This window comes from Nematolebias whitei, chromosome 6, assembly GCF_014905685.2.
Source record: "Nematolebias whitei isolate Nwh7 chromosome 6, NemWhi1, whole genome shotgun sequence".
NCBI lineage: Eukaryota > Metazoa > Chordata > Actinopteri > Cyprinodontiformes > Rivulidae > Nematolebias > Nematolebias whitei.
Genome location: NC_056503.1, coordinates 27,703,200 through 27,729,404, shown reverse-complemented (window position 1 = coordinate 27,729,404; position 26,205 = coordinate 27,703,200). Strand labels below are relative to the sequence as shown.

The window sequence follows — 26,205 nt, the reverse complement described above, 5'->3', positions numbered from 1 at the left end:
AAGAAGCTAAACAAACAAAAAAAAGAACAAGAAAGTTGAAATGAGCAAAACAGAAGTGGAAAGGAGCAGAAAAACAGCTTAAAAAACTTAAATGAGCAGCTGAACCAGAACAAAAGCTGAAATGAGCTGTAAAATGTTGCAAACAGCACAAAGAAGGATGTGAAGAGCTCTGTTCACTTTCAATGAGGAAAACATGGCCGACAAAGCTACCATAAATATTTCCATCCATCCATTATCTTATATCCGCTTCTTCCTTTTCGGGTCATGGCGGTCACTGTGCGAGAGGCGTGGGACATCCTGGACAGGTCTCCAGTCCATCACAGGGACACATGGAGACAAATGAGACAAACATTCACTGTCTCACTCACACCTAGAGACAATTTAGAGTTACCAGTCAGCCTAACATGCATGTTTTTGGTCTGTGGGAGGAAACCAGAGTACACGGAGAAAACCCACATATGTACGGAGAGAACATGCAAACTTTCCCCAGAAAGGCCCCCGGACTGGGATTTGATCTGGCGACCTTCTCGCTGAGAGGTGGCAGCTCTACCAGCTGCGCCACCGTGCTGTCGCTAAATATTAAAAAAAGTAAAAATTGCACGAATACCACAAGTCAGAGCAGGAATGTCCCGAATGAGCTGAATGTTTTGGATTTATGAATTGTTGAGATGGCAGAGCATGTCACGTGCTGAAAAATGTACAGAAGAAAAACTGATCTCAGTTCAGTGAATGATTCAGAAACATTCACACCATAAATAAAAAGATAGGTTGCGTTTATATAAGAAATTAAAGACTTTAAGGACAACAAAGAACTTTAAGCTTCTGTGTAGTTTTTGTTCATACATGACTGATCATCACAGACAAGTGGGAAAAAACCATCTGGTGGTGACATTTGTAGCCCAGTCACAGAAACCTGATATTTCTGAACAGGTAAATTTCACTGTTTTGTACAATCAGACAGTTTGTTGTGATAAAACTTTCTCTTTGACTGAACCCTCGTCAGTCGCTGTTCTGCATCTTTTACAAACAACAGCTCTGGATGTATAAAACTTATTACATGTACACCCATTTTTACAAAAAGAAAAATATTTATTAATGTTGATTTACATCTTTAGCTGATAATTACTGCCTGCTGCTGGAAGGTGGGCAGCAATAATTCAGTCTGTGTCTGTCTGTTGATAAAGGACCTCATGAACTACTGGATGTAAAATAAACACTCAGGAAGTTCATGGATCTACAGCTGATCGACGCTTACAGTCAACTCTGTCATTCCTCACCGTGACATGAGTTTAGCACTCATGGCAGGTGATATCCTTTAAGGCACATGCATCAAACTCAAGACCCGGGGGCCAAATGTGGCCCTTGTTGGCATCTTATCTGGCCCCCAAGATGATATGTTAAACGTAAAACACTTCCTTTTATTGAATATTTTCAGTAATCTTTGATTATAATGTCAAAAGTCCAACAGAAAACATCAAATGAGACCAATCAAACTCTTTTGTGAGGAACTTGCAACCAAGAAAAGATGTTGGGTATTTAACTTAAGTTAATGTAGATTCTGAAACTGGCCCTTAGTTTGAAAATAAATAATAATTTGGCCCCCTTTTGTGAGTGAGTTTGACACCCCTGCTTTAAGGCCTTTTATGTACTAACATATCTATATCAGGGCTATTAAACTGGTGGCCCGAGGGCTACAACTGGTCTGTGGGTAAGCTCAGCCCCGCCTACTGGTGAGCTTCTTTAAAACAAAACTAAATGTTAAATAATAAAAAGTGTGAAAGAAACATTTAAACAATCTGAAAAGACACAGTGTTTCTGTCAGAGGCGAGCCTGTCGTATAGACCAGGGGTTCTCAAACTTCTTGGGTTCAGGGACCCCTTACAGGGGAGAAAAAGTTTCAGGGACCCCCTCACAACCCCAATTTTTATTAAACAGTTTTCTTCAATTTGGGTCCTCCCCCCCAAAAAATGTAATAAAGTAAATGTGATTTCCTGTAGTTTGATGCATTTTAACAGGTTGTTAAACAAACCAAAATAAAAGTTGTATCTTGGGGGTCCAGGGACCCCAGAACCACTGATAAAGATGAACTGTGACAGGGCTAAACAACCCAGTCCACCTGCTAATGACTTCATTTGAACTGCAACTAGATTTAAGCTGAAATAAAATGTGTGTAATGACTTTAGCTTCTGGATGTCCGCTCTCTGAGCTGTCGGCCGTCAGTAACCGTGGCTCTCCGAGCTGATTGCTTAAATATCTGATCTATGAAGTTAGTAGTGTTTACTTCCTGTTGATACTTTAAACAAAGCGTTAATTAAACCGCGCTTGAGGTCTAATTATTGTTTGTCGTGGTCACATTTTTATGCTGCCATGAAAAGTGTGTGTGTGTGTTAGCAAAATATCTCATGAACCAGCGGACAGATTTCATTGAAACTCTCAGAGGGAAATCTTTGCATGAGCGTCTACAACTCATTAACCTTAACTTAAATTCAAGATGGCCAACACAGCTAACTGAGCTGATCAAACAAACAACAAATCCTACTCCGTTTTACACATACTGGTTGTGGTAGTAGCTGAGAGTCATCTCCAACACGTCCTCCCAGCACTAACTGGCAGGCCTGCTCTGATGGCGCTCAGTGAATGTAGCAGACTTGTTTGTTCCCACGGTGTGCGTCCCGTCGCAGCAGGTGAGCGGCAGGTAGATCATGCCGTCAGACACCTTGCAGCTCGTGGCCTCGCAGTCGGATCAAACGGCCTGTTGCTGACGGTGCTTTTCTCCACGCAGCTCTGCAGACGTGTGGAGGCAGCAGGAGAACATTCCACGCGCGATTTGCATATAGCAGAAAATAAAACACGCCCACGCTGTCCTCGTCACGGCGCCACGACAGATGCTGTCACTTAGGGCCAGATTAGACGAGGCCTATTAAATCTGGAGGCTATCAGCGTAGAACATCTCTGCCTTGTTCCTTGTAAAGTGATGGAGAACGTGTTCTGGTGTGTGTAAAACAACACAGGAGCGAGGATTCTCCAAAGAACAATGAGACTTTGAGTTATGCTTTGGTTTAAAAAAAAAAAAACTTGCCTGTGGCTGCTGCTTTGCTCTGTAACACAAGAGTTTATTCAGTGTGTAATTAATCCTCCCGTCTGTGTCATTCTGCCTCACCCTCTCACCGAGGACAGGGCTGGTTCGAGGTATAGCTACGAGCCAGGGCCGCTGCGGCTCCCGGTTCACCGTGAGGCTAGGATAAGAACCTACCTGCAGTGGCATACCTGCATTACATCTGTTTATTCCTCCTGAAGCCGGTGTAGTTATTGTGCAGGTTTTAACAAAGATCTTTGAATTCTCTCCGTAAAGCTGGCGTTTTGTAAAAGATGCCCACAGATGTGCGCACGAGCTGCAATGAGCCAAAGAGTCGTGACCTTTCAGTTTCACCTTGAGCCGAAATGTCCAGATGGGCCACATCAGTTCAGCAGAAAAGCCGCGGTCGCTGTTTTCACGCAGCCTTCAAATGTATTTTTTTTTTGTGCTCGTATATTTGAATACTCAACAGTCGAGTGAAATCAGATCATGTTTAAGTCTGCCTTCACCATGGGCATGTTCTGAGAGCGGGGCAAGGCGCCCGATCCCTGGCACAGGCCGTGATCAGCCGTGTATCTTGTGTCCCATTCAGACAGCTAACCATTCAGCGGAGCAAAGAAAGACTGATGAAGGCAAGAAAAAGAGCGCTGCCGGCTGCCAACGAGTGCACCGCGAGACCTTTGAGGAACCTGTTGCAGCAGGTTTTTTCCTTCTGTGTATCTTATTGCTGGGCTAGCCTGGACGAGTGCCAGACACACACACACACACACACACACACATGCAAAATGAGTATGATATTCCGAGCTGCTAAAGAAAAAAAAAAAAAACAGAAACCAACCCATCAACTATTTTCATACACATTTAGTGAGTCAATCTAATGGAAGTGTCTCAGTGTCAGGGCGACGGCTGCAGGAGGTGCACAGACCCACCAGCAGCATGGACTCACAGATTAAAGGTCTGAGTGAGACAATCTGACGGAAACTACGGGAAAGTAAAGAGTCGATATTTAATCCAAAGGTTAGGTGAGTTTATTTGACTTTATTATAGGAAATATGGAGATTTACATTTTTTGCTCAGCTACCCTGCTGCAGCTCTGAACCGTGTCTGACCTCTGAACTTTAGACGCCTTCACATGTCACCACTCTGGTTTGTGTGAGTCAAATGAGGGTTGAACAACAACGAGCAGAGGCACCTGTTTTTATCCAAACAAACGTTACAAACTGATGTTTTGGGCAAATTAATATAATAAATAAAAATATATGCAGAGGTTATCCTAAAATTTCTTTTTTGATTCCACCCCGGCTGTAGATATTTGAGACACTTCCTCCAAAACTCCAAACTTCTTTCCTGATTCTCAGCGTTTCTTCTTATTTCTTAAACAAACGGTGATGTCATTCATTCAGAAGATAAGTAGTACTGATCCTGTGCGAGCCAAACCAGAGAGTGTTGTTAATTATTTCCAAACACAGATAAGATCGAGGAATAAAACGGCTCCTCTGTCGTGTCGACAGCTTCTTGGCCTCTTCTGGTGGTTTGTTTGTTTTGAACGTTCAAAGCGTTTGTTTCAGGTCTTGTTGCCAAACTCAAACCAGACGACTGAGAGAACATTTTTATTTTACAGCATAAAACAGAATCTGCATCTGACCTGAAAGTTTTTAAAATAAAGCTTTCACTCTGAAATAATTATTTTAGTTGTGAGGTTTTATTAAACACATGAACATTTGAATTGCACTAAAATGACTCCATGCTGCTGAAAAAAGACATCTGGACCCTAAAGTTGGGTTTTCAGTGAGCTCGTTGGCCAGCCTCAGAAGACTTTCTCCTAAAACTCTCTTTTAAAGATAAACTGCTTCAAATGCTGTGCAGAAAACATGTTTTTGAAGATGTTATAAGATTATTTGGTGAACATTAATTTCCTGAGAAAATGCAATTTGTGAATGAATTTCTGAGAAAATGCAAATGTGAATGCTTATTGCAGAAGAACTTGCTGAAAAACAGCTGAAATTAGCAAAAAAAAAAAAAAAAGCTGAAATGTAAATGAAATGAAAGAACAAGCCTAAATTAGCAGAAAAAGGAGAAAGAACACATATTTGCTGAATTAGGTTTAAATAAGCAAAAATTAGAAAAAAAAAAAAGAAAATCAGCTAAAATGAGAGAAAAAAACCCACATCTAAAAAGTAGCCGAAAAGGCAGAAACAAGCTTAACCTACAAGAAGGAAGTGGAAAGAGCTTAAATGAGAAAAATATATATATATATATATTGGAAATAGCTAACAAAGCTAAAATTAGCATAAACCAGATAAGTAGCTGAAATAGCAGAAAAAGTTGAAAGGAGCATAACAAGCTGAAATTATCAGAAAAAAGTTAATTAGATTGAAAGTAGCAGAAATTACCATGAAAAACTTGAATTTATCTGAAGACGGCTGAAATTAGCAAAAAATAAAAAATCTAAAAAGTTAGTAAAACAAGCTTAAATTAGCAGAAGAAAGCAGAAAAAACACGTTTGTCCAATTAGGCTGAAAGAAGCAGAAATTAGCACAAAAAAAGAAAAATTATAAGAAAAAAGCTGAAATGAGCAACAAATAAATAAATAAATATAAACAGCTGAAAGGTAGTTAAACAGCAGAAAGAAGCTTAAATTCCCAGGAAGTTGAGAGCACATTTTTGTTTAATTAGGCTGAAAAAAATTGAAATGAGTGCAAAAAAAGTGGAAACTGAAAAAGCTTAAATTAGCATAAAACAGCTATATAGTAGCTAAAATAGTAGAAAAAGCTGAAACTTGCATAAATTAGCCAAATAAGCTGAAATTAGCAGAAAGAATAGAAAACACAAAAATGTTGTAGTTAGCAGAAAGAATCTGAAAGGAGCACAAAACAGCTGGGGAAAAAACAGCTAAAAGTAGCTGGAAAAAAATGAAGCTGGAAGAAGCTGAACCAGAACAAACTGTGAAAGGAGAGTAAAAGGTTGTAAACAGATCTAAAGATTTGAAGGATGTAAAAAGAGCTCAATTCATTTTCTACAAGATAAAAAAAAAAATGTCAGAAAAGGATAAAAATTTCAAAAAGCCAAAGTTGCACCAATATCAAAAGTCATGGCTGGATTGTCCTAAAAAAGCTGAACGTTTTGCTTTATGATTTGTTGAAGTAGTTTGAAAACTTTGTGATGAGAATTGTGACGAAAAACGTACGGAAGAAAAATGGATAACAATAGTGTGAATGCTTAATGAACATTCACACCATTATGTTACATAAGTGTAACAATAAATAAAAAGGCACCAGAGTAGTAATCATTTGTTTTGTTTTTGGGTAATATTTTAAAGTAAAATTCAACATACTTCGTGTTTTCATTTGGCGCGTCTCTTCAATGTGACATGGACGACGAGGACAACATCTGTGGAGTGGCAGATTGGGGGGGTGGTTCCCATTTTTACAAAGCAGGACCAGACAGCGGGTTCCATCTATCGTGGGATCACACTTCTTACCGTTCCCGGGGAAGTTTACTCCAGGGTGTTGGAAGGGAGACTGACCGATCGTCAAACCTCAGATTCAGAAGGACCAGTGTGGCCTTTGTCCTGGTTGTGGAACAGTGGACCAGGACTTGACCCTTGCGGAGTTGTTAAGGGGGTCCTGGAAGTTCTTCAATCTAGATGTGTTTTGTGGACCTAGAGAAAGCTTGTGACCGTGTTCCTCCAGGCATTCTGTGGGGGTGCTGCAGGAGTATGGGGTGCCTGGGTTCAGTTAAGAGCTATCCGGTCCTTGCATTACCAAATCAGAAACTGTGTCCACATCCTCGGCACAAAGTCAAGCTTGTTCTCGGTGTGGGTTGGACTCTGCCAGGGCTGTCCCTTGCCTTGGTCCTGTTTGTGGTGGATCTCAAGGTGCAGTCATGGAAAAGAGGGTGTCTGGTTTGGGATCCTCAGGGTCTTGCCTCTGCTGTACGTAGATGATGTGGTTCTGTTGGCGTCTTTGGGCCCTGACTTCAGAGTGCATTGTAGTGGTTCACAGCTGAGTGTGAAGCAGCTGGAATGAGAGTCAGCTCCTCCAAGTCTGAGGCCATGGTTCTTGAACAGAAAGAGGTGACGTGCTCCTTCTGGGTTTGGGGGAATCTTTGCCTCAGATCAAAGAGTTCAAGTATCTGGGTGTCTTGTTCGTGAGTGATAACAAGATGGAGTGAGAGATTGATCGACGGACTGGAGCCTCGTCCTCGGTAACAAGGACATTGTTTTATTCGTGGTGAAGAAAGAACTAAGTTAAAAAGACAAAGCTCTGGATTTATTTGTTTGTCTACGTTCCAACACTCATGGTCATGAGGTTTGGATCATGAATGAAAGAACGAGATCCTGAATACAAGTGCCTGAAAAGGGCTTCGTTCGAAGGGTGGCTGGGCTCAGCCTTAAAAATAGGGTGAGGATCTCCGTCATCTGGGGGAGCTCAGAGTAGAGCTGCTTCTCCTCTGCATCGAAAAGAGTCAGTTGAGGTGGTGCAGCATCTGGTGAGGAAACCTCCTGGATGTTTCTCTCTGGAGGTTTCCGGGCACATCCCACAGCTACAACGCCTTGGAGCAGACCCAGAACTTGCTGGAGCGATGGTGCATCTTCTCTGGCTCAGGAACGCCTCTGGGTCTCCCAGGAGGAGTTGAAGAGTGACCCTGGGGAGAGGGATGTCTGGGTTCCTCTCCAGGACCTGTTGCCTCCGCGATCCGACTATGAACATAAGTAGAAGACACTTCTGCCACTTGAAGACACAAAGTGTGAAATTTATTTTATGTTCTTTTGACAAAAGCAATATCCAGGAAGTTCTCGGGGAAATCCAAAACTTTCTGTCAGAATTTGTGAAGATGAAATGATTTCTGTAGGAGTTGCGTAAAAATAGATTTGATTGACTTTAGCCTGAAATGTTTCTGCAGAAGCTACACAAAGAACCACTCAACGAACATCTAAATGCAAGAAAGTAAGCGTGTCTTTGTCAGTTTAATACCAACTGTATTAGATTTATTGCTTCAAAAACTCCATTCTAAATTATGACAAGTAAATACTGAGAAATAACGACACACTGGATCCTCGCAGCTGAAACTTTGACAGCTTTGTGTTGGTTCCCCTGGCTGTACCTCTGGTTGAAGGTGAAAAGGTGACTATGATTTTGCCCATGTCTGTGTGCTTGTCTGTTAGCAAAATAACTGCATGTGCCAAAAAAATGAACTTAAATGAAACTTTCAAGAAATAATCTTTGGGTTGAGTCTTCCTCTATAAACAGTCGAAGTGAGTGCAACACATTGTGAAATATCTCTGCTTAAACTTTGGCATTAACTGTTGAGTCAGCCATGTCTTATATCTATGTTAGCAAAATATCTCATGAACCACTGGACAGAAATTATTAAAACTTCCAGAAATTAATCACTGGATGTACTTCTACAACTCGGTAACTTTTGGAGTCAATCCAGTTCAAGATGGCCACCACAGCCAACGCAAAAATGTCTATAACTTAGTCATGTTTACAGATATTGAACTAAAATTGGTTTGGTATTAGCAGAGAGTCATCCCAATGATGTAATCTGAGCGCTAACCTCATCACTCTGTCCTCATCAACAAACCCTGGCATGAACGGGCGATAAGCATCCCTTCAATAAAAGCTACACCTTTACTGTGTGAATGTTTATGAAGCATTGGGGGTGGCTGTGGATGAGTGGTTAGAGCAGTCCTCCAATGCGAGAGTTGGGGGTTCGATTCCACCAGCAGTCACATGCCGAAGGTTCCCTGGGCAAGACACAGAACCCCTCATTGCCTCCGATGTGTGTCCCATCAGTGTATGAATGTGATGAAGCACTGATTATTCTTTGTATAGATGTAGAGTGCTGTATGAATGGGTAAATGAGGGCACAGATTGTAGTGTAAAGTGCTTTGAGTGTCTTCATAAGATGTAAAGGTGTTATATAAGTACAGTCTATTTACCATTTACTGTTCACACTACTGTGATCCATTTTTCTTCCTGTCGCTTTTTGGTATCTTTCTCATTCCACAATTTTTTTTGCCATTTGGACAAGTCATATATCAAAACATTCAGCTCGTTCAGGAGAAGGGTGTTATGGCTTTTGGTATTGGTGCAACTTTAACTTTTTGAAACGTTTAGCCTTTTCTGCCATTTTTTTCTCCTAGAAAATGAATTGAGCTCATTTTACATCCTTAAAATCTTTAGATCTGTTTACAACCGTTTACTGCTCCTTTCACATTTTGTTCTGGTTCAGCTTCTTTCAGCTTCCTTGTGCAAATTAAAAAAATAAAAATAAAAAAAATCAGCTACTTTCAGCTGTTTTGTGCTCCTTTCAGATTCTTTCTACTAACTACAACATTTTTGTACTTCTTCTAACTTCTTTATACTACTTTCAGCTTGTTATGCTCCTGTCATCTTATTTCTGCAAGTTTCTGCTTGTCTACTATTTCAGCTACTACAGGTCCTTCTAAAAAAATTAGCATATTGTGATAAAGGTCATTATTTTCCATAATGTAATGATAAAAATGAAACTTTCATATATTTCAGATTCATTGCACACCAACTGAAATATTTCAGGTCTTTAATTGTTTTAATACTGATGATTATGGCATACAGCTCATGAAAACCCAAAATGCCTGTCCCAAAAAATTAGCATATTTCATCCCACCAATGAAAGACAAGTGTTTTTAATACAAAAAACACCAAACTTCAAATAATCAAGTTATCAGTATGTCAGTTATGCACTCAATACTTGGCCGGGAATCCTTTTGCATGAATGACTGCTTCAATGCAGCGTGGCATGGATGCAATCAGCCTGTGGCACTGCTGAGGTGTTATGGAGGCCCAGGATGCTTCGATAGCGGCCTTAAGCTCATCCAGAGTGTTGGGTCTTGCGTCTCTCAACTTTCTCTTCACAATATCCCACAGGTTCTCTATGGGGTTCAGGTCAGGAGAGTTGGCAGGCCAATTGAGCACAGTAATACCATGGTCAGTAAACCATTTACCAGTGGTTTTGGCACTGTGAGCAGGTGCCAGGTCGTGCTGAAAAATGAAATCTTCATCTCCATAAAGCTTTTCAGCAGATGGAAGCATGAAGTGCTCCAAAATCTCCTGATAGCTGCTGCATTGACCCTGCCCTTGATAAAACACAGTGGACCAACACCAGCAGATGACATGACACCCCAGTGACTGTGGAAACTTGACACTGGACCTCAAGCAATGTGAATTCTGTGTCTCCTCTCTTCCTCCAGACTCTGGGACCTTGATTTCCAAAGGAAATGCAAAATTTACTGTAATCAGAGAACATAACTTTGGACCACTCAGCAGCAGTCCCAGGCGAGATGCTTCTGACGCAGTCTCTTGTTCAAAAGTGGCTTGACCTGGGGAATGCGGCACCTGTAGCCCATTTCCTGCACATGCCTGTGCACGGTGGCTCTGGATGTTTCTACTCCAGACTCGGTCCACTGCTTCCACAGGTCCCCCAAGGTCTGGAATCGGCCCTTCTCCACAATCCTCCTCAGGGTCCGGTCACCTCTTCTTGTTGTGCAGCGTTTTCTGTCACACTTTTCCCTTCCCACAGACTTCCCACTGAGGTGCCTTGATACAGCACTCTGGGAACAGCCTATTCGTTCAGCACTTTCTGTGTCTTACCCTCTTGCTTGAGGGTGTCAATGATGGCCTTCTGGACAGCAGTCAGGTCGGCAGTCTTACCCATGATTGCGGTTTTTAGTCATGAACAAGGCTGGGAGTTTTTAAAAGCCTCAGGAATCTTTTGCAGGTGTTGAGAGTTACGTCGTTGATTCAGATGGTTAGGTTAATAGCTTGTTTAGAGAACCTTTTCATGATATGCTAATTTTTTGAGACAGGCATTTTGGGTTTTCATGAGCTGTATGCCATAATCATCAGTATTAAAACAATTAAAGACCTGAAATATTTCAGTTGGTGTGCAATGAATCTGAAATATATGAAAGTTTCATTTTTATCATTACATTATGGAAAATAATGACCTTTATCACAATATGCTAATTTTTTGAGAAGGACCTGTATATAGCTGTTGCATGCTAATTTAAGGGTTTTCAGCTAATTCCACATTTTTTACCACTCATTTCAACATTTTTCAGCTTAATTTAGGAAAAATGTGCTCTCTCCAATTCCTTCTTATTTCAGCTCCTTTATGCTTCTTTAGTTACTTTTCAGCAGTTTTTTATTTTTTCTAATTTCAGCTTTTTTCAGATAATTTCTACTTTTCGGTGCTAATTTTTTGCTTCTTTCAGCCTGATTGGGAAATCATGTGTTTTTTCTGCTTTCTAATGAAAATTAAAGCTTGTTCTACCTTTTCAGCTACATTTTTTATTAGTTAATTTTAGCTGTTTTCAGATAAATTCAAGTTTTTTATGGTAATATCTGCTACAAAGCTCAATCTCTATTTTCAGCCTGAATAACTCCATTTTGCTAATTTCAGTTTGTTATGCTCTTTTGAGCTTTTCTCCAATAGTTTCAACTTTTTTGTAGCTCTTTCAGCCAGTGTTTAGCTGTTTTTAATGCTAATTTTAGTTTTTTCAGCTAATTCCACTTTTTTTTAGCTCATTTCTGCTCTTTCCACTTCGTTCTGGTATTAGCTTCTTTTTGCATTTTCAGCTGCTATTCAGCAATCATCCATCCATCCATCCATTATCTTTACCCGTTTATTCCATTTTGGGTCACGGGGGTCGCTGGTGCCCATGTCCAACAGTCACTGTGCGAGGGGCGGGGTACACCCTGGACGGGTCGCAAGTCCATCACAGGGCCACATAGAGACAAACGACACAAACAACCATTCACTCTCTCACTCACACCTAGGGACAATTTAGAGTTACCAATCAGCCTAACATGCATGTTTTTGGTCTGTGGGAGGAAACCGGAGCACCCGGAGAAAACCCACGCATGCACGGAGAGAACATGCAAACTCCACCCAGAAAGGCCCCTGGACCGGGGTTTGAACCAGGGACCTTCTCGCTGAGAGGCAGCAGCTCTACCAGTTGCGCCACCGTGCTGCCCACCTATTCAGCAATCAGTTTTTGCTAATTTAATTTTTTTTTAGCTAATTTCCTCATTTTTGCACTAGTTTCTGCTTATTTAAACCTAATTCAGCAAATATGTGTTCTTTCTTTTTCTTCTGCTAACTTTGGCTTGCTCTTTCATTTCAGCTATTTCAACACGTTTTTGAGCTAATTTCAGCTGCTTTTCAGCAGGTTCTTCTGCAATGAGCATTCACACTGCATTTTTGCAGGAAATGCAATTTCTCTAGTTGTGTTTAGGTTTCTGCTCACGTTGTACAAAGAGAAAAGGAGTTTAGAAGTTTTTAAAAAACAAACAAACACAAACACAGTTTCAGCTCTCCTCTGTATGTTTATGTGTGTTTCCTCTGGTGTCGGTCAAACCGATGAGAGGATTTGTTGCTACAGAGGTGAACAAAAAAAACCCATCTCAGCTTTCACGTTGACACTTTAGCTTCCCTCGAGTCAAACGGGGGAGCTTTGATTTGCTACTTTCTTCTCCTCGCACTCGCAGCAGTTCACCTGGTCTGCCTCAGCCCTGCTCAGCTTTACGTGACCTGACAGCCATCATGGTTTGTTGGCACATTTAATGAGCTTGGCTTTTTGTCAGCTTTGAGGTTTCCTCCACTGGAACCAGAGCCGTGTGTGTGTCTCGCTGGAGTCACTTTACACTCCTTCACACCGGCTCAGATAAAGCCCTGACACATGCACGTCCACCTTCGTTCAGGTGTGAACCTGAGAAGGAACACAACGGTTCCGTGTGTCTCGCTGATGTACAGTAGAAACATGAGTCAGAAGATGTGATCTCAGAAGAGCCCAACACAAGCAACGTTCAAAAGAGTCACCGTCTGGGATGAAACTATGGCAACATCATTCAAATATACCGCTTCAATTTTCCTGTACTCAAGTGGTTTTCACCAGGTTTGAGGAACCTTTCACTTTCTGTCTGGGAGTTATGACAAAACACTTTTCTCATGAGTGTAACAGTGCGTTCTGTTTGTGTTGGGAGCCAGAATTTTCTGGTTCCAAGTTCAAGTAAAACATCTAGAAACGCCCTCCAGACTTGAAATTTTGCATTGAAAGGTTGGAGTTTTCTTATCAGGCCAAACTTCAAATCCAACACAGCATCTTGCACATCAGAAGTGATGATTGCTACTATTTATTAGCACATTAATGTAAATTGTATTGCTGATGGTTAGCTTTTTATTAGATTTTCCATCTTGTAACAACTGGATTTGATGTCATTCCCAGATCCAAGTTCTGACTTATGAGGAAGATGGAAGGCAATATAATGTTGAGAGGTTTCATAAACAAACATGAAAATTCATTCATTCATTCAAACTTTATTTATACAGGCTAGTTTCATTGGGTTATGAGGACTCATTTACAAGAGAGACCTGTTTTAAACAAAGAACACAGATGAGGTACAGACAACAATAGACCATTGTATAAATGCATATAAAATGAAAAGTAAAAGAAATGATATAAAACGAAACAAAATTAGCTACATTATAAACAATGCAAAATACTAAAAACAGGAACATGTCTGCGTTGGTTTTTGCCACGAACTTAGCAGATGTTTAAAATCCCTTAGAGTGGTCAGAGTCACCAACTTCAAGTCTTTTTGCAAGGTGTTCCAGGAAATAGGAGCAGAGTAAGAGAAGACCCTTTTGCCAAATTCAGTCTGCACTGAGGGGACGCTGCAGGTAATGATGTCTTGAGAGCGCACGCTGTAGCTTCACTCACACCGTGACACGTAGGACAAGATGTAAGAAGGCAACAGACCAAGAAGTGATTTTGAAGATGAAAATGTACCAGTGAGAGAGTCTATGTGAAGTTACTGACCAGTTAACCAGTGAATACAGAGTGCAGTGATGAGTACGGTTTACAGCCATTTATGAATTTTAGTGCACCGTGATAGACTGTCCAACATCTGCAGGGTGATTGCAGGAGCATTCATGTAAATAATGTCACCATACTTAATGGAGGGAAGGAAAGTAGCAACTACAAGGTGTTTCCTAGAATTCAGAGTTAGACAGGACCTATTTCTAAAAAAGAAACCCAATTTAACTTTCAGTTTCTTTACCAAGTTTTCGACATGAGTCTTAAAAGAGAAGCGAATCGACCAAAATACCCAAGTATTTGTAAGAATGGACAAACTCAATAGGAACACCATTCATAGATAGTATAGAAGGAAGGACTGCTGGTACCAACTTCCTGTTTGAAAACAACATCTTCTTTGGTTTTATCTGCATTTAGCACAAGTTTGAGACAGAACAAATCTGACTGGATGATGTTGGGAAACCTTAGCAACTGTTCTAGCTCGACAATAAACAACTGTGTCGTCGATATAGAAGGAACGATCTGACCTATGTTACTTACAGTATGTAGATTGTGAAGAGGGTGGGTCCTTGTGGTACACCATTGTTGACAGTTAGATAGCTGGAAAAAGTACCGTTATGTTGAACACATTGCAAAAGTTACAAAACACAACATCGTATTTCAATTGCCAATCAGGACACAACTCCACAACAAAAATGTAAAGTTTACCCTTTAATTTGAGCTCAAATCTACCAAATTAAAATGTGTTAATGAATTTTAGTGGTGAATTGCTGTTGGTTCCTGTTAAGTTGCACTGGGAAAGCCTGTATGTAACTTACAAGGTTTCCGGGTGATGGAGTCTTCCCTCTCGTATGTGTTTTTGTTATCCTTTCACAGAGGCAGACTTGGGTGCAGAATGTCCCACTTCCCCATATTTACTCTCACCGGCTGCAAGTCTCAAACATCAACCCCTCCGGTGAGACGACACACCTGTGAGGCTCGTGGGACCCCCAGCCAGCAGATGGCAGAACCTCAGGTACTGAGCAGCCATGGGCATTTAATTTGTCAAAAAACAAAAATATCACCATGTTGCAGCTAGCTGAAGTGTTTCTGAAAAAGATTAGACATTAAAATATTGCCAAGTGGTTTTTTTTTTTTTAGTTTTTTTTTAGCAGATTTCTGGGGTGAAGAAAAAGTGATGGTAAAATAAAAATATTGCATCGTAACAGGACAGTGTGCTGTTGTGCAGCAGATTTACATGGATCATTTAAGAGTGGTCAGTATTTTACCTGCGGCAGACACACGCCGTCATCATAGAATTTTACATTTTGATCTCACTCTGGAGAATCAGGGAGACTTCCTTATGTGGGAGTTAAACTAACAACTTTTTGGAGGAAGACTGATGCAAGAAGAACACTCTGCCATCTAAAACAACACATTTAAAGCCCAATTTTTTGTAACAAATTAATCTCACTGACCCTAGTTCTGATATGGGATTAGACCTGTAGACGAACAAGTCAGAGCTGATTTATGACAATTTACATTCAGGACTGTTCGTGCCAGCTGTGGTAAAACAGGTATTGGATAAAAATAATAATAATTAAAAAAAACTTCCTCTTTCAGCTGCTCCCTTCTTTTGGAGTCACCACAGTCAGCAAACTAGTATATGTTTACAGTATTTGTTTCTTTTAAGGGCCTTGCTCAAGGGCCTGAGTGAGGCAAATGAGAGTGGAGGCAGGTATGGGTGTTTCACCTTTCCACCCACATTTTTGGGACATGCAGGGGATTCAAACCAGCAACCTTCCGATCACAGGGTCACCTTCTCTAACCTCTGTGCCACAATTCCCCGGTGAATTAAAAAAAAAAAAGTCACCCTGACTCTTCAAACTGAGATCACTCTGACTGCTGTCCACTCCAGGTAAGATACTAACTTCTCATAAGTAGTTCACAGAAACCAGCGTCAAAAAAGTTTCCCTTTGAGGCAAACTGAGGGTGTTACAATCTCACTCTGTGGTGAGTCATGATAAATCTCTGGGATTTATCTGTCAAGAATTTTTTTTTTTTTTACGATGGTTCAGAGGGTTCACATGAAGGGGTTTTAATCTGTCATTAAATTGGCTTAAAAGGAAAATTGAGACAACTCAAGCACATATTCATTCATTAGTATCTTATAAATGAGTGTAATTTGTAATAAATACTTGATAAATGATGTGAGCTCACTGTGTGCAGAATAAAGAGGGGGGGCTACATGTTTTTCTCAGCAGGAGTGCAACTCTTTCAGTGTGAGGACGGCAGCTCCAAACAGAAGGCACAGTTCTGAAGAGACCATCGGTCCTGGTTCAGGACCGGCACCAGAGCGAGGCCCTGCCGGCCGTTTTCACCCGTACCGCCGACAGTTCAGCGATGGAGCCATGGAGACCGCAGGTCGCCTCCATCAGAGTGCCTCTTCTTTTACCGATCTGCAGGAGGGGAGCAGCCCCGACACTTGCTCCTGCAGCAGCGACGTGCCGACAGCGTGGGAGCAGTACAACGGCAGCGTTCAGGTTTCTAAATTAACAACAACTGATTGTTTCAGTGAAGACTTCATTCTGAGCTAATCGTCAGAGCTCATGTTTGCTGGTCAGTGAGAGGATCAGCAGCCTGATGCTGATGGGCCACAGCACAGCTGGGTCAGCACATCAAACTGAAACTAGAGAGTCATTCAAACATATGGCCTCATCTCCCCCCTAAAATACAAAATTTATCAAAACAAATGTACACATATACAAATAGACGTTTTCACAAATGCAGTCTAGACAAGGCATCAACAAAGATGTCGGCTACACCCTTTTTGTGCCTGATGTTGAGATTGTTGTCCTGTACAATTAAGGCCCAGCGCATGAGTCTTTGATTTTAATTGTAAATGTACGAGAGAAAAACAAGTGGATTGTGGTCGGTGTAAACTACAATGGGTGAAGGACTAGACTCAAGATACACTTCAAAGTGCTGCAGTGCCAGAAGCAAAGCTAGAGCTTCCTTCTCAATGATGGAGTGTAGGAGTATGATTCTCGCTTGGGGTGCAAGGGATCCCAGGTGCACATCCCGGACGAGCCCCCATTAATGTTATGACCCGGCTCAGTCCGAAAAGGAGGTGGGGGGGTAACATTAAAACCAGGTGGAGTGAAGTTTTGAATAAAAGTAATGATTTATTTGGTCAATGAGACAAAATTAACAAAATAAGGGTACTTTCAAAGTACCAATAACCAAGGATAGTTTACAATTACAATTTCTAACAAAGTCAAAAACAAAAAAAAAATGCTAATCAACTGTGTTTAGCCTTAAACCAAATTTATACAGAATCCAAACAAAGATTTTTAACTAGTAAGCCTTCTGATTGTATTCAGGAGCTTCCACTAACACTAACAAACAACTCCAACTGCAGTAATTAACATTTAGCCAAAGCCAACCATTCCAAGACTAAAGACACCCATACAAAATGGCGAGCTGCTCTAAATAACAAGTGCCCTGAGAGCTGGGTTTAAATAGGCAGGCTTCTTCTGTGGTTGGAGGAGCAGGGGGTGAAGAAGCCAACCAAGATGCAGATGAATGTCCATTGGGGAGGAGTCAGGAGAGGCCAGCCAATCCAAGATGAGCCACAGCACAGCTGGGGCAGCAATCAACCTGCAGCTTTAGAGTCACTCAAACATATGGCATCAGGCCACAACACTCAGTTAGAGGAAGCAGTTATTATAGGCCACTTCGACCAGATAAATACAGGGTGCATGGTGGGAAGGCAATAAATAACAACAAAAATCCATCCTTCAATCTTGCCCAACATTTTATGGACATAATGGCAGTTTATCATTGGTAGCACGTGTTATTATTCCTAAATGTCTCCAGGAGTCCCAAAGTCATGAAGTAGTTTTAACCTGGGAGTTTTATTTTTTTCTCAGACGATATCTAACTTCTCGTTTTGTAGCAAAATCCAATATAACTTTCAAGCATTCAAGGATTCAAGGTTCTTTATTTGTCATTTGCACCCCATGTGGTACATGTGGTGGAACAAAATTATGTACACAGGGTCCCAGTAACATCCAACAATAAAATGTAAAAGAAAAACAGTAATAAGATCTAAGATATAAACTAAGAAAAACATCAACTAAATATAGGCTAAGCACTAACAGCACAAAAACATCACGTCGAACAGCAGCACGAACATGAGTCTGTGTGAGCAGATGAGCACGCATGAACACAGCAACATGAAACAGATCAGCAGCAACATGAAACAGATCAGCAGCAACATGATGTGATTCTTCACAGTGATTATTCTGGTTAGAGATTCATGAGTCTAACAGCCTCAGGGTAGAAGCTGTTCCTCAGTCTAGTGGTTCTACACTTAATGCTCCTTAACCTCCTTCCTGAGGGGGGTGGGGCAAAAAGTGTGTGTGCTGGGTGAGTGGGGTCCTTCATGATGCAGGTGACCCTCTTCCTGCATCTAAAGGTGTAGATGTCTGTGATGGTGAGACCGACTCCGACAACTTTCAAAAAAGCTGATCAGCTACCATGAAAAGCTTTCCTCCATAAACTTCCTAGCACCAAAACAGTCTCTTGCCAAACATCCTGTAACAGATTCACTTGTTCCCTTCTTTCTTACAGCAAAAGCATTTAATGTATCACCCACTCACACACTGAAAGAGTTATCTTTAATACTGATATAAATTAGGGGATTTAATTTAAAGCACCTATAATCATTGTCATTCTAATACAACAACATAAAACTCAGCTGCAAACCATTTTTGCTCTGATTTCTTCCTGCTTGCAGAGTTTGTACTCAGAACCACCAGCTGGTCTCGTGGATCCTTACGGCTCTCTGTCTCAGAGATTTTCATCCTACGGCCCACTGAGTCCTCTGCAGCAGGTAACTGGGCATGCTCACTGAACCACAGAGGGGTACATTAGTAAAACACAAACCACAACACAAGGAGATATTTACTGTATAACTTCTGTGTCGTTATCGTTTGATTGTGTCGCAGTTTGTCTACGTGATGGTTTGGATGAACACAGAGACTTTTCATGGCTGTCAGTTTCTGATTTTCATACAGGTTGTTTGCGTCTCAGGTCCCGTCGAAGCTGTATCCCAATGACACCCAGCCTGAGAGCTCTAAATACTCTGTCCAGAGTCAGACACATCAGGACAGCAGCGCACAGTCCATCTTTCCCAAGCCCATTTACTCCTACAGGTAACACTGCCTTCTTTACTGGCATGTTTCTGCTTTCACTGCAGCCACAGTTAAAGCAAAGACAATTTTTACATTATCTGATCATCTGGATCAGGTCAGAGATGTAGTTCCACTGTGTGATCCTAAATGAAGATATGTCTTCTTCATCACTGCAGCATCTTGATTTTTATGGCCTTGAAGAACAGCAAAACAGGAAGTCTGCCTGTCAGTGAGATCTACAGCTTCATGACTGAACACTTTCCTTATTTCAAGGTAAAATACGATCTCTTTTTAGTATAAATAATTTAATTAAATGTCAGGATAATAGTAAGAGGTGTTTGTTTAGTCAAAATCTGTGACTTTCTTGTGAAGTGAGCAGACCTCTGCATAAAAACATTCAGGACTAAATCATTATTTTATTTCTAGCTTTACAAGAAAAGTGAGCCCAAGTGATTCATAAAACAAAGGTACAAGATCCCCTCTGAGTGACTGTTCTGGTTTTGCCATTTTAATAAACCTAATTGGCACAGTACAGTCCAGAACCACGAAGCACCACTGGTTTCTCTCATTCGGTCATAGCCTGTAGCTAAAAGGTTCGACCAGGTTTTTGTGCTGAAACAGATATCAATTACCTCCATAAAACGTCTGCCACAGCTACGCATGCCATTCTGTCTAGGAAGTGGCTTGCAGATGTGAGTGTTATAAATCTATAGCCGGATAGCATGAATATTAATTTAAAAAAGGGCAGCTGCAGGGTTGAAGCTCCTGCTGAACTCTGATCATCTAAAAGATTCCAGCGAACTTCGGCTCTCTTTTGGAAAGAGCTCAAACATTTCCCAGCATGCATATTCAAGAAGGCACCTTAAAGACAACCTGAGAGCCCATCGGCTACAGTCTAATGACACATGTAGGTGGCTGATTGTTGAAATTGCTGTATTCATGGCTGATTTCCAAACAGATGGGCTGCAGGGTCAGAAAGTGGTAAAAGAAACACTTTTGAGAAAAGTCACATGCATTTTTAATCACAGTTTGAGAGACGTTTTTTTAAAAAACCTTTATATTGCCAAGTATGTTTCACCTAAGATCAGTTCAGTGGGCACTTGTCATGGCATGTAGAAATCAGTCCCTGCCAAAACAGACACGGGCAAAGATTAATCTGTTTTTATGTTCGTTTCTGGGAGGCTATTGCTGTCTTCCTGTTGCCTGATGGTTTGTAAAAACCATAACTTTTAGACGTTCCCACGTTCTCTGAGTTTCAGCAAAGCTAATAGTTTTACTTTACTTGAGAAGAATAAAAGAGCTATGTATCAAAGGTCATGCTCAATAATCCAGGTAAAAAAAAAAAATCCAACAAAGTTAAGTCAGGTCATCTGGACTTTTTGAAAACTTTTTTATTTATTTTTTGTTGAAACTTTTTGTCCTTCATCCAAAGGACTTCATCAGTCCAAGGAGCCACAACAAACTCATCACAAGCAGCACACTCACATAGTGGACCAACCAGTTTGCTGGCGATAAGATGGTTTCTGGAGTCCGCCCTCTCCCCCATAGACTCCTCATAGCTAAAGTGGTGCAAAACATCAAAGTTCATGCTCAATAATCCAGGTAAAACATCCACCAAAGTTGAGTCAGGTCATCTGGAGAGTTTCTTTCTTTTTTTTTAAACGTCTCATCCTTCATCCAAAGGACCAGCAAACTGCAAACTGGTTGGCCCACTATGTGAGTATGCGGTTTGTGGGACTGAAATTGTTGTGGCTCCTCGGACTGATGAAGTCCTTTGGATGAATGGTAAAAAAAAAAGTAAAAAAAAAGATAAGAAAGAAACCATCCAGATGAGCTGACTTAAAAAAGCTATGATTATATATTTTTAAATTAGTCATTTTCAGCCACGTAGTTACTCATCTCAGGCTCAGCTAATGGTTATAATGAGAACCTGCTTAATTTTTAGTTTTACAAAACAACTCTTGCTGAAAACTGTCAGGATCTGTGTTTTTTTGTTTTATAATTAGCCAGTATTCATGACTCCTCACTCAGCCTGCCACTCTCACCTGTTCTCAGTCTGCATTCGGCTCAGGTGTCTCCATTTTATCATCAGTCCAGTCCTTCATATTCAGTCTGTTCCCTTCATTCATCAGCGGTGCATTGTTTGTTTTCATACCACAGTCTGGTATCATTCCTTGTGCTTCCCAGGTTTTATTTACAAGTAAGTTTGGCATTTTGTTTAAATAAATTTGAGTTGTTTTGCTGGAGCTCCTTGTGTGAGTCTGCATTCTGGGTTCAAACCTCCTATGGACCATGACAGTGTGAAAACAAACCCACTACTCTAGCTAACATTAACCCTCTACAACTTAGCATGATAACATTTGTTTAGTTTGTTACTGTTTGCTCAAATATACAATGCCCGTATTAATATACATGTGCTTGTGCGATGCCGATGACACTGAGGTTGTTTTTTTCCATGTCCGTGTCTTCATGTGTTAATCTTGTGAGTAATATCAAACGAGTGGACAGATTTTAATGCAACTTTCTCAAAGTAATTATTGGATGTTTGTTCGCAACTGAAGAACTTTTGAAGTTAGCCATGTTTAAGATGGATGCCACAGCTAAGCGAGCTAAACAAACACATAAATGGCTGTACGTCAGCTAAATTTACAGACACAGAGCTGTAATTAGGTGAGGTATTAGCAGAGCATAGTCCACCTTTCATTCATTCCACGTTGTGATATTTTACCTAAAGCTTTAGCATTAACAGTATGTGCCAAAACCATTTTTCTGTTAACAAAATACTTCATAGACCAGTGACAGATTTTACTGAAATTCTCAGAAAGTGTCATTACATGTCTCATTATAACTGATGACCATTTAGAGTCATCCTAATTCAAAACGGCTGCTACCGCTAATCAGACTTAGCAAAAACAAAAATGGCTACATTTCAGGTAATTTTACAGATATTGAGCTAAAATGTATCAAGGTTGTCACTGAGATTCATGTTCAGCACATCTGAGTGTTAACACATTTCAATATTGCACGAGACAGTGCAAAACATCAATTATGAGGTATGCCCAAAATGGCTCTAACTTTGTTATTTCTCATCTCACTATGATTCTTGTTTAAATATCTGGATTGGCGGGTGATATGCATTCCTTCCAGGAATGCTAAGCCTTTCATTTTCATTGTTTTCAGATCTTACACGCAATGAACTGTTTGAAGAGTCCAACAAGTCTTGCTGTATAAAGATGTACTATTATTTATTTTTTTTTTACTTGTTCTTGTCTCTAGCATGGGATCATTAAAAATAAAGTCAGACTTCTGCATGACCCCTTCCCTTCTGTGTTCAGACTGCCCCTGATGGATGGAAGAACTCAGTGCGGCACAACCTCTCTCTGAACAAGTGTTTTGAGAAGGTGGAGAACAAAAATGGGAGCACTTCTCGTAAAGGTTGCCTCTGGGCTCTTAATCCAGCCAAGGTGGAGAAGATGCAAGACGAGCTTCACAAGTGGCGCCGCAAAGACCCCCTGACTGTTCGCAGGAGCATGGCAAGACCGGGTGGGTCCCGCGGGCACGTTAGATGAGCCGAAAATTACATTTAAATTTGTAGCTTTTACAGTGCATTGATTTAATTTAGGTTTAAAAAAAATACTGTAGCTAAAAGTTAACAAAGATATTACTTTTGTTTTAAACACAGAAGATCTTGAGCGTCTGTTGGGGGAAAAACCGGACAAATTGAGATCTTTGCCACCTTACAGCACCAGAGTGGCCCCCGTATACAGCCCGACCTCATCACCCTTAACTCCTGCTCAGCCTCCCATTCAGTCGTCACAGTACGCCCACCTTCAACCTGGGCAACATTATTATCTCCCCCCCGTGGCTGCTCAGCCCGGCAACTCATTCGCCCTGTACTCACACTGCGGACAGCAGCCGACGGTGGACGTCCCATTAGCCACAGGATGTTTGAACTCACCTGTGGCGGGAAAAAGGCCACGCATTTGCAATGTTGGGTTGCCGGTTGAGTTAAGTGTCGATCCGAGAGGCATGCAGGACCTGCTGCAAGAGGGGGACACCAGTTATGACATTGACACGCTAAACCCAAGTCTTACTGACCTGCAGCTGCAAGGTAACACACACATGCAAATAACATTATGGATAAAACACAAGCAGGAAACATTCAGCTGATCTAATGTGACATAAAACACATTAGACTCAAAAAGATAAACAAAATTAAACTCTGAAAGTTTATCACATCTTTTTTGTACCAAGAACTTGAAGACATTTCCAGTTTAGAAATTAGTGTAGGACTGACATATTAGTATATAAATTGTATTAATTTTATTTTCATCCCATTTTTGCTGCTTCATAGTTTGTCCAAAAGCTACTGGGTGGGTACACTGACACACTTTGACTTAGATTTAAGACTCATTACTGTCAGCTTCCTTAGAAAGTAGCCTACAATAATGACATAAATAATTACAGAAGAAAAAAACTACAAACATGAGTACTACATCCTACTCACTGACTCTCATCATCTGTAAGAGGAGACTCACGCTGCCTGACTTTGCTCATAAACAACTTAGCTTTTCAATTATGGGAATGTAACCTAGCATGCTAGCTAGTCCACTTAAAATACACTAAAAATAAATAATGTAAGAACGTTATCACTAATGTAATGTATCTTAGTTATATAAACCTTAGCCCTTCATCTTATAGGTGTTAACATTAAACAGTTCACTTGTGTGGTGCTTCACAAATTTAAAACATATTTGTTAGCATCATCTAGCTAATGCTAGCTAATGGTATTTTATGCTTGAGGTGCCCAAACTCTGGTTCCCAAAGCCCACTGCCCTTCCTGTTTTAGTCTTTTTAGTCAACCAAATTAATTGTCAAGCGAAAAATAAAAACTTGAACCAACCAAGTTCAGCATCTTCCCATGAGTTTTTTTTTAATTGTCTTACCATGTCTTCTTATCATATCTAGTAGCAGAGGTCCCATGATGATTGAAAATGACACTTTCTTTGGAAATATGAGGCTCATCTCAAACCAAACTGTTAGTTCACGTTTTTGATCCAGTGTTTTATCAAACCAATGCAACTATGATCCATTACCCATGTGGACCAAGTTTTTAAGTCATTTAAGCCCAAAACTGCAGCAGATTTAAGTGTATGAGAAGTGAAGTTTGATGACAGAAGTTGAGAAACGCTGGACTTTTTACAGAAAAGTCACGTGAATGTTTGTTACTTTAACAGCCTTTGTAAAACTATTGTTGCAAACTGGAAAATGTTGATTGCAAATGTCATGCAGTGTGAAAACTGATAAAATATTATTCAGCTGAACTGCTACAGTAGTTTTCAGCTTTGGGTTTCTTTTATATTGATTTAAAGATGCTTTGGAATAAACATAAATCTGATTATCAGTTTCACTCCTACATGAAAATTCTTTTGCAGGTAAGATAATGACGGATGGAAACTCCTCCATACTCCATTTAAAAAATCCAGACCATTAAAGGGCCTTTTTTATTACACATAGCAAACTTTTCAGCAACTCTTTTTCTGTTTCTACAGATAACCTGTGGGAAGAGTTAAGGGAGGACAGCTTGATTTCAGATCCACGTGTTACCAACACATCCTCCACAACCTTCGTCCTACAGGACCACCACATCCAGACAGGTTGTCCACAAGTCTCTCCTCCTTTCTGTCCCACGTCAGTGGGGGCTGCTGGTGGTTGTTATAAAGTGGCGTATGAAGATGAGGATGCTGACAGACGTTATTGGAATGGACTACATCCTGTGGGTTATTCAGGAATAGAGAGCTTGGCTGGTTGTCTAACCTCCTGCACTACATCTGTCACCTTAATGTGAACCTTTGGTCCCTCCACTGGCCCTGACTATTGACCTTATGTGAACCTGAGACGAGAGTATTGTTTGAAGCAGTACTTTATGAATACTTATTGTTGACGAACTCTGAGGAGGAAAGATTTCCAAGATATTTACTTCTTGTATCAACAATGTTAGTTAAATGTCTTTGTATGTTTTAATGTTTATTTGGTTCTTTGTTTTTATTTAATTCCCTTAAATATTTGTTTGTAGCAATGCATAATATAGCCCAGTACAGACCCAGTACTTACAGGGTACATAGCTGATAGGTATTCTGTAAGTATATGTACCAGGTAAGTTCCAGGTATGTACTAAGAACATATAAGGTATGTACCAGGTACAAACCAGTTATGTACTTGATAAATACAATGGAGTACATGCTAATACATACCAGGCACATATTCTGTACTTGCCAGGTTTATAAGTATCTGTAAGCACCAGGTCAGTGTCAGATAAGTATCTGATAAGTATTGTACCTGGTACTTACCCAGTATGCACTAGGTATATAGTAGGTATGTATTAGCTATGAACATGGCATGTACTTGATATGTACACTGTAAGAACCAGATACAAGTAACATAGAAACACCGCCTTTCGTCAAACTTGGATGTGACAGGAGTCAATCAAGAATAACCTTAAAGGTCATAAATTACCCCAAAGGTCATCTAAATATAATTGATCCGGTATGTATCTGAAATGCTCTATTCATAAATGAACTTAAAGGTTATCTTACTATGTGTACCTGCATATATGAACAATACTCTTCCTTTACTGGCCTGATCAAGTGACTGAGTCACTTATGGGAAAAAGCTATGTCACCTGGAATAATCAAAGGTCTTTGTCTTATCTGAGAGACTTCCATCTTTTGTTCTGCTCTCCCGCAGTTACGTGAAAAATCATCAGGTTCCTTGATCAATAAAAGGCTTTAGTCTACAAACATGCATCCTTTGTCTGCTCTCAGCCACTACCCACCCCACAAATACACATATCCATAGTCCAGTTAGAAGATGGGACTTCCAATTGTTCAAATGTTCTTACGGTGCTCCATTGTTGTTTGCTGCTAACAACCTGATCGAACATGGTTAGAGTAAAGAGATTCAGGCGTGAAAATGCAGAGACAACTGGTTGTTGGAGTCAGAATGAAAGCCTCGCTCAAGGACCGTCTACTGCAGATTAAATTATCAACTTTAACTGAAAATCCTCCTGCAACGTTACTGGAGGACCG

At 40.6% G+C, this 26,205-nt stretch overlaps 1 protein-coding gene across 1 annotated transcript; it reads left to right on the top strand.

The window, feature by feature from the left end:
* Positions 1 to 14,835: 14,835 nt before the first annotated feature.
* foxn1 (forkhead box N1) lies at positions 14,836 to 25,005 on the top strand. Its single transcript, XM_037677477.1, has 8 exons — positions 14,836 to 14,955; positions 16,181 to 16,462; positions 18,721 to 18,816; positions 19,017 to 19,138; positions 19,294 to 19,390; positions 22,453 to 22,660; positions 22,800 to 23,228; positions 24,670 to 25,005. Exons 1-8 carry the CDS (start codon positions 14,836 to 14,838, stop codon positions 24,963 to 24,965), a joined length of 1,650 nt encoding a protein of 549 aa, XP_037533405.1. The 3' UTR covers positions 24,966 to 25,005.
* The last annotated feature ends 1,200 nt before the right edge of the window (positions 25,006 to 26,205 follow it).

What these genes read in the sequence shown, in the direction of transcription:
- foxn1 (XM_037677477.1), top strand. Translation starts at nt 14,836, where the DNA reads ATGTCCCACTTCCCCATATTTACTCTCACCGGCTGCAAGTCTCAAACA. An exon ending in CACTGAGTCCTCTGCAGCAG is followed by an intron (nt 18,817 to 19,016) that starts GTAACTGGGCAT and finishes TTTGCGTCTCAG; the next exon opens with GTCCCGTCGAAGCTGTATCC. An exon ending in AACACTTTCCTTATTTCAAG is followed by an intron (nt 19,391 to 22,452) that starts GTAAAATACGAT and finishes TTCTGTGTTCAG; the next exon opens with ACTGCCCCTGATGGATGGAA.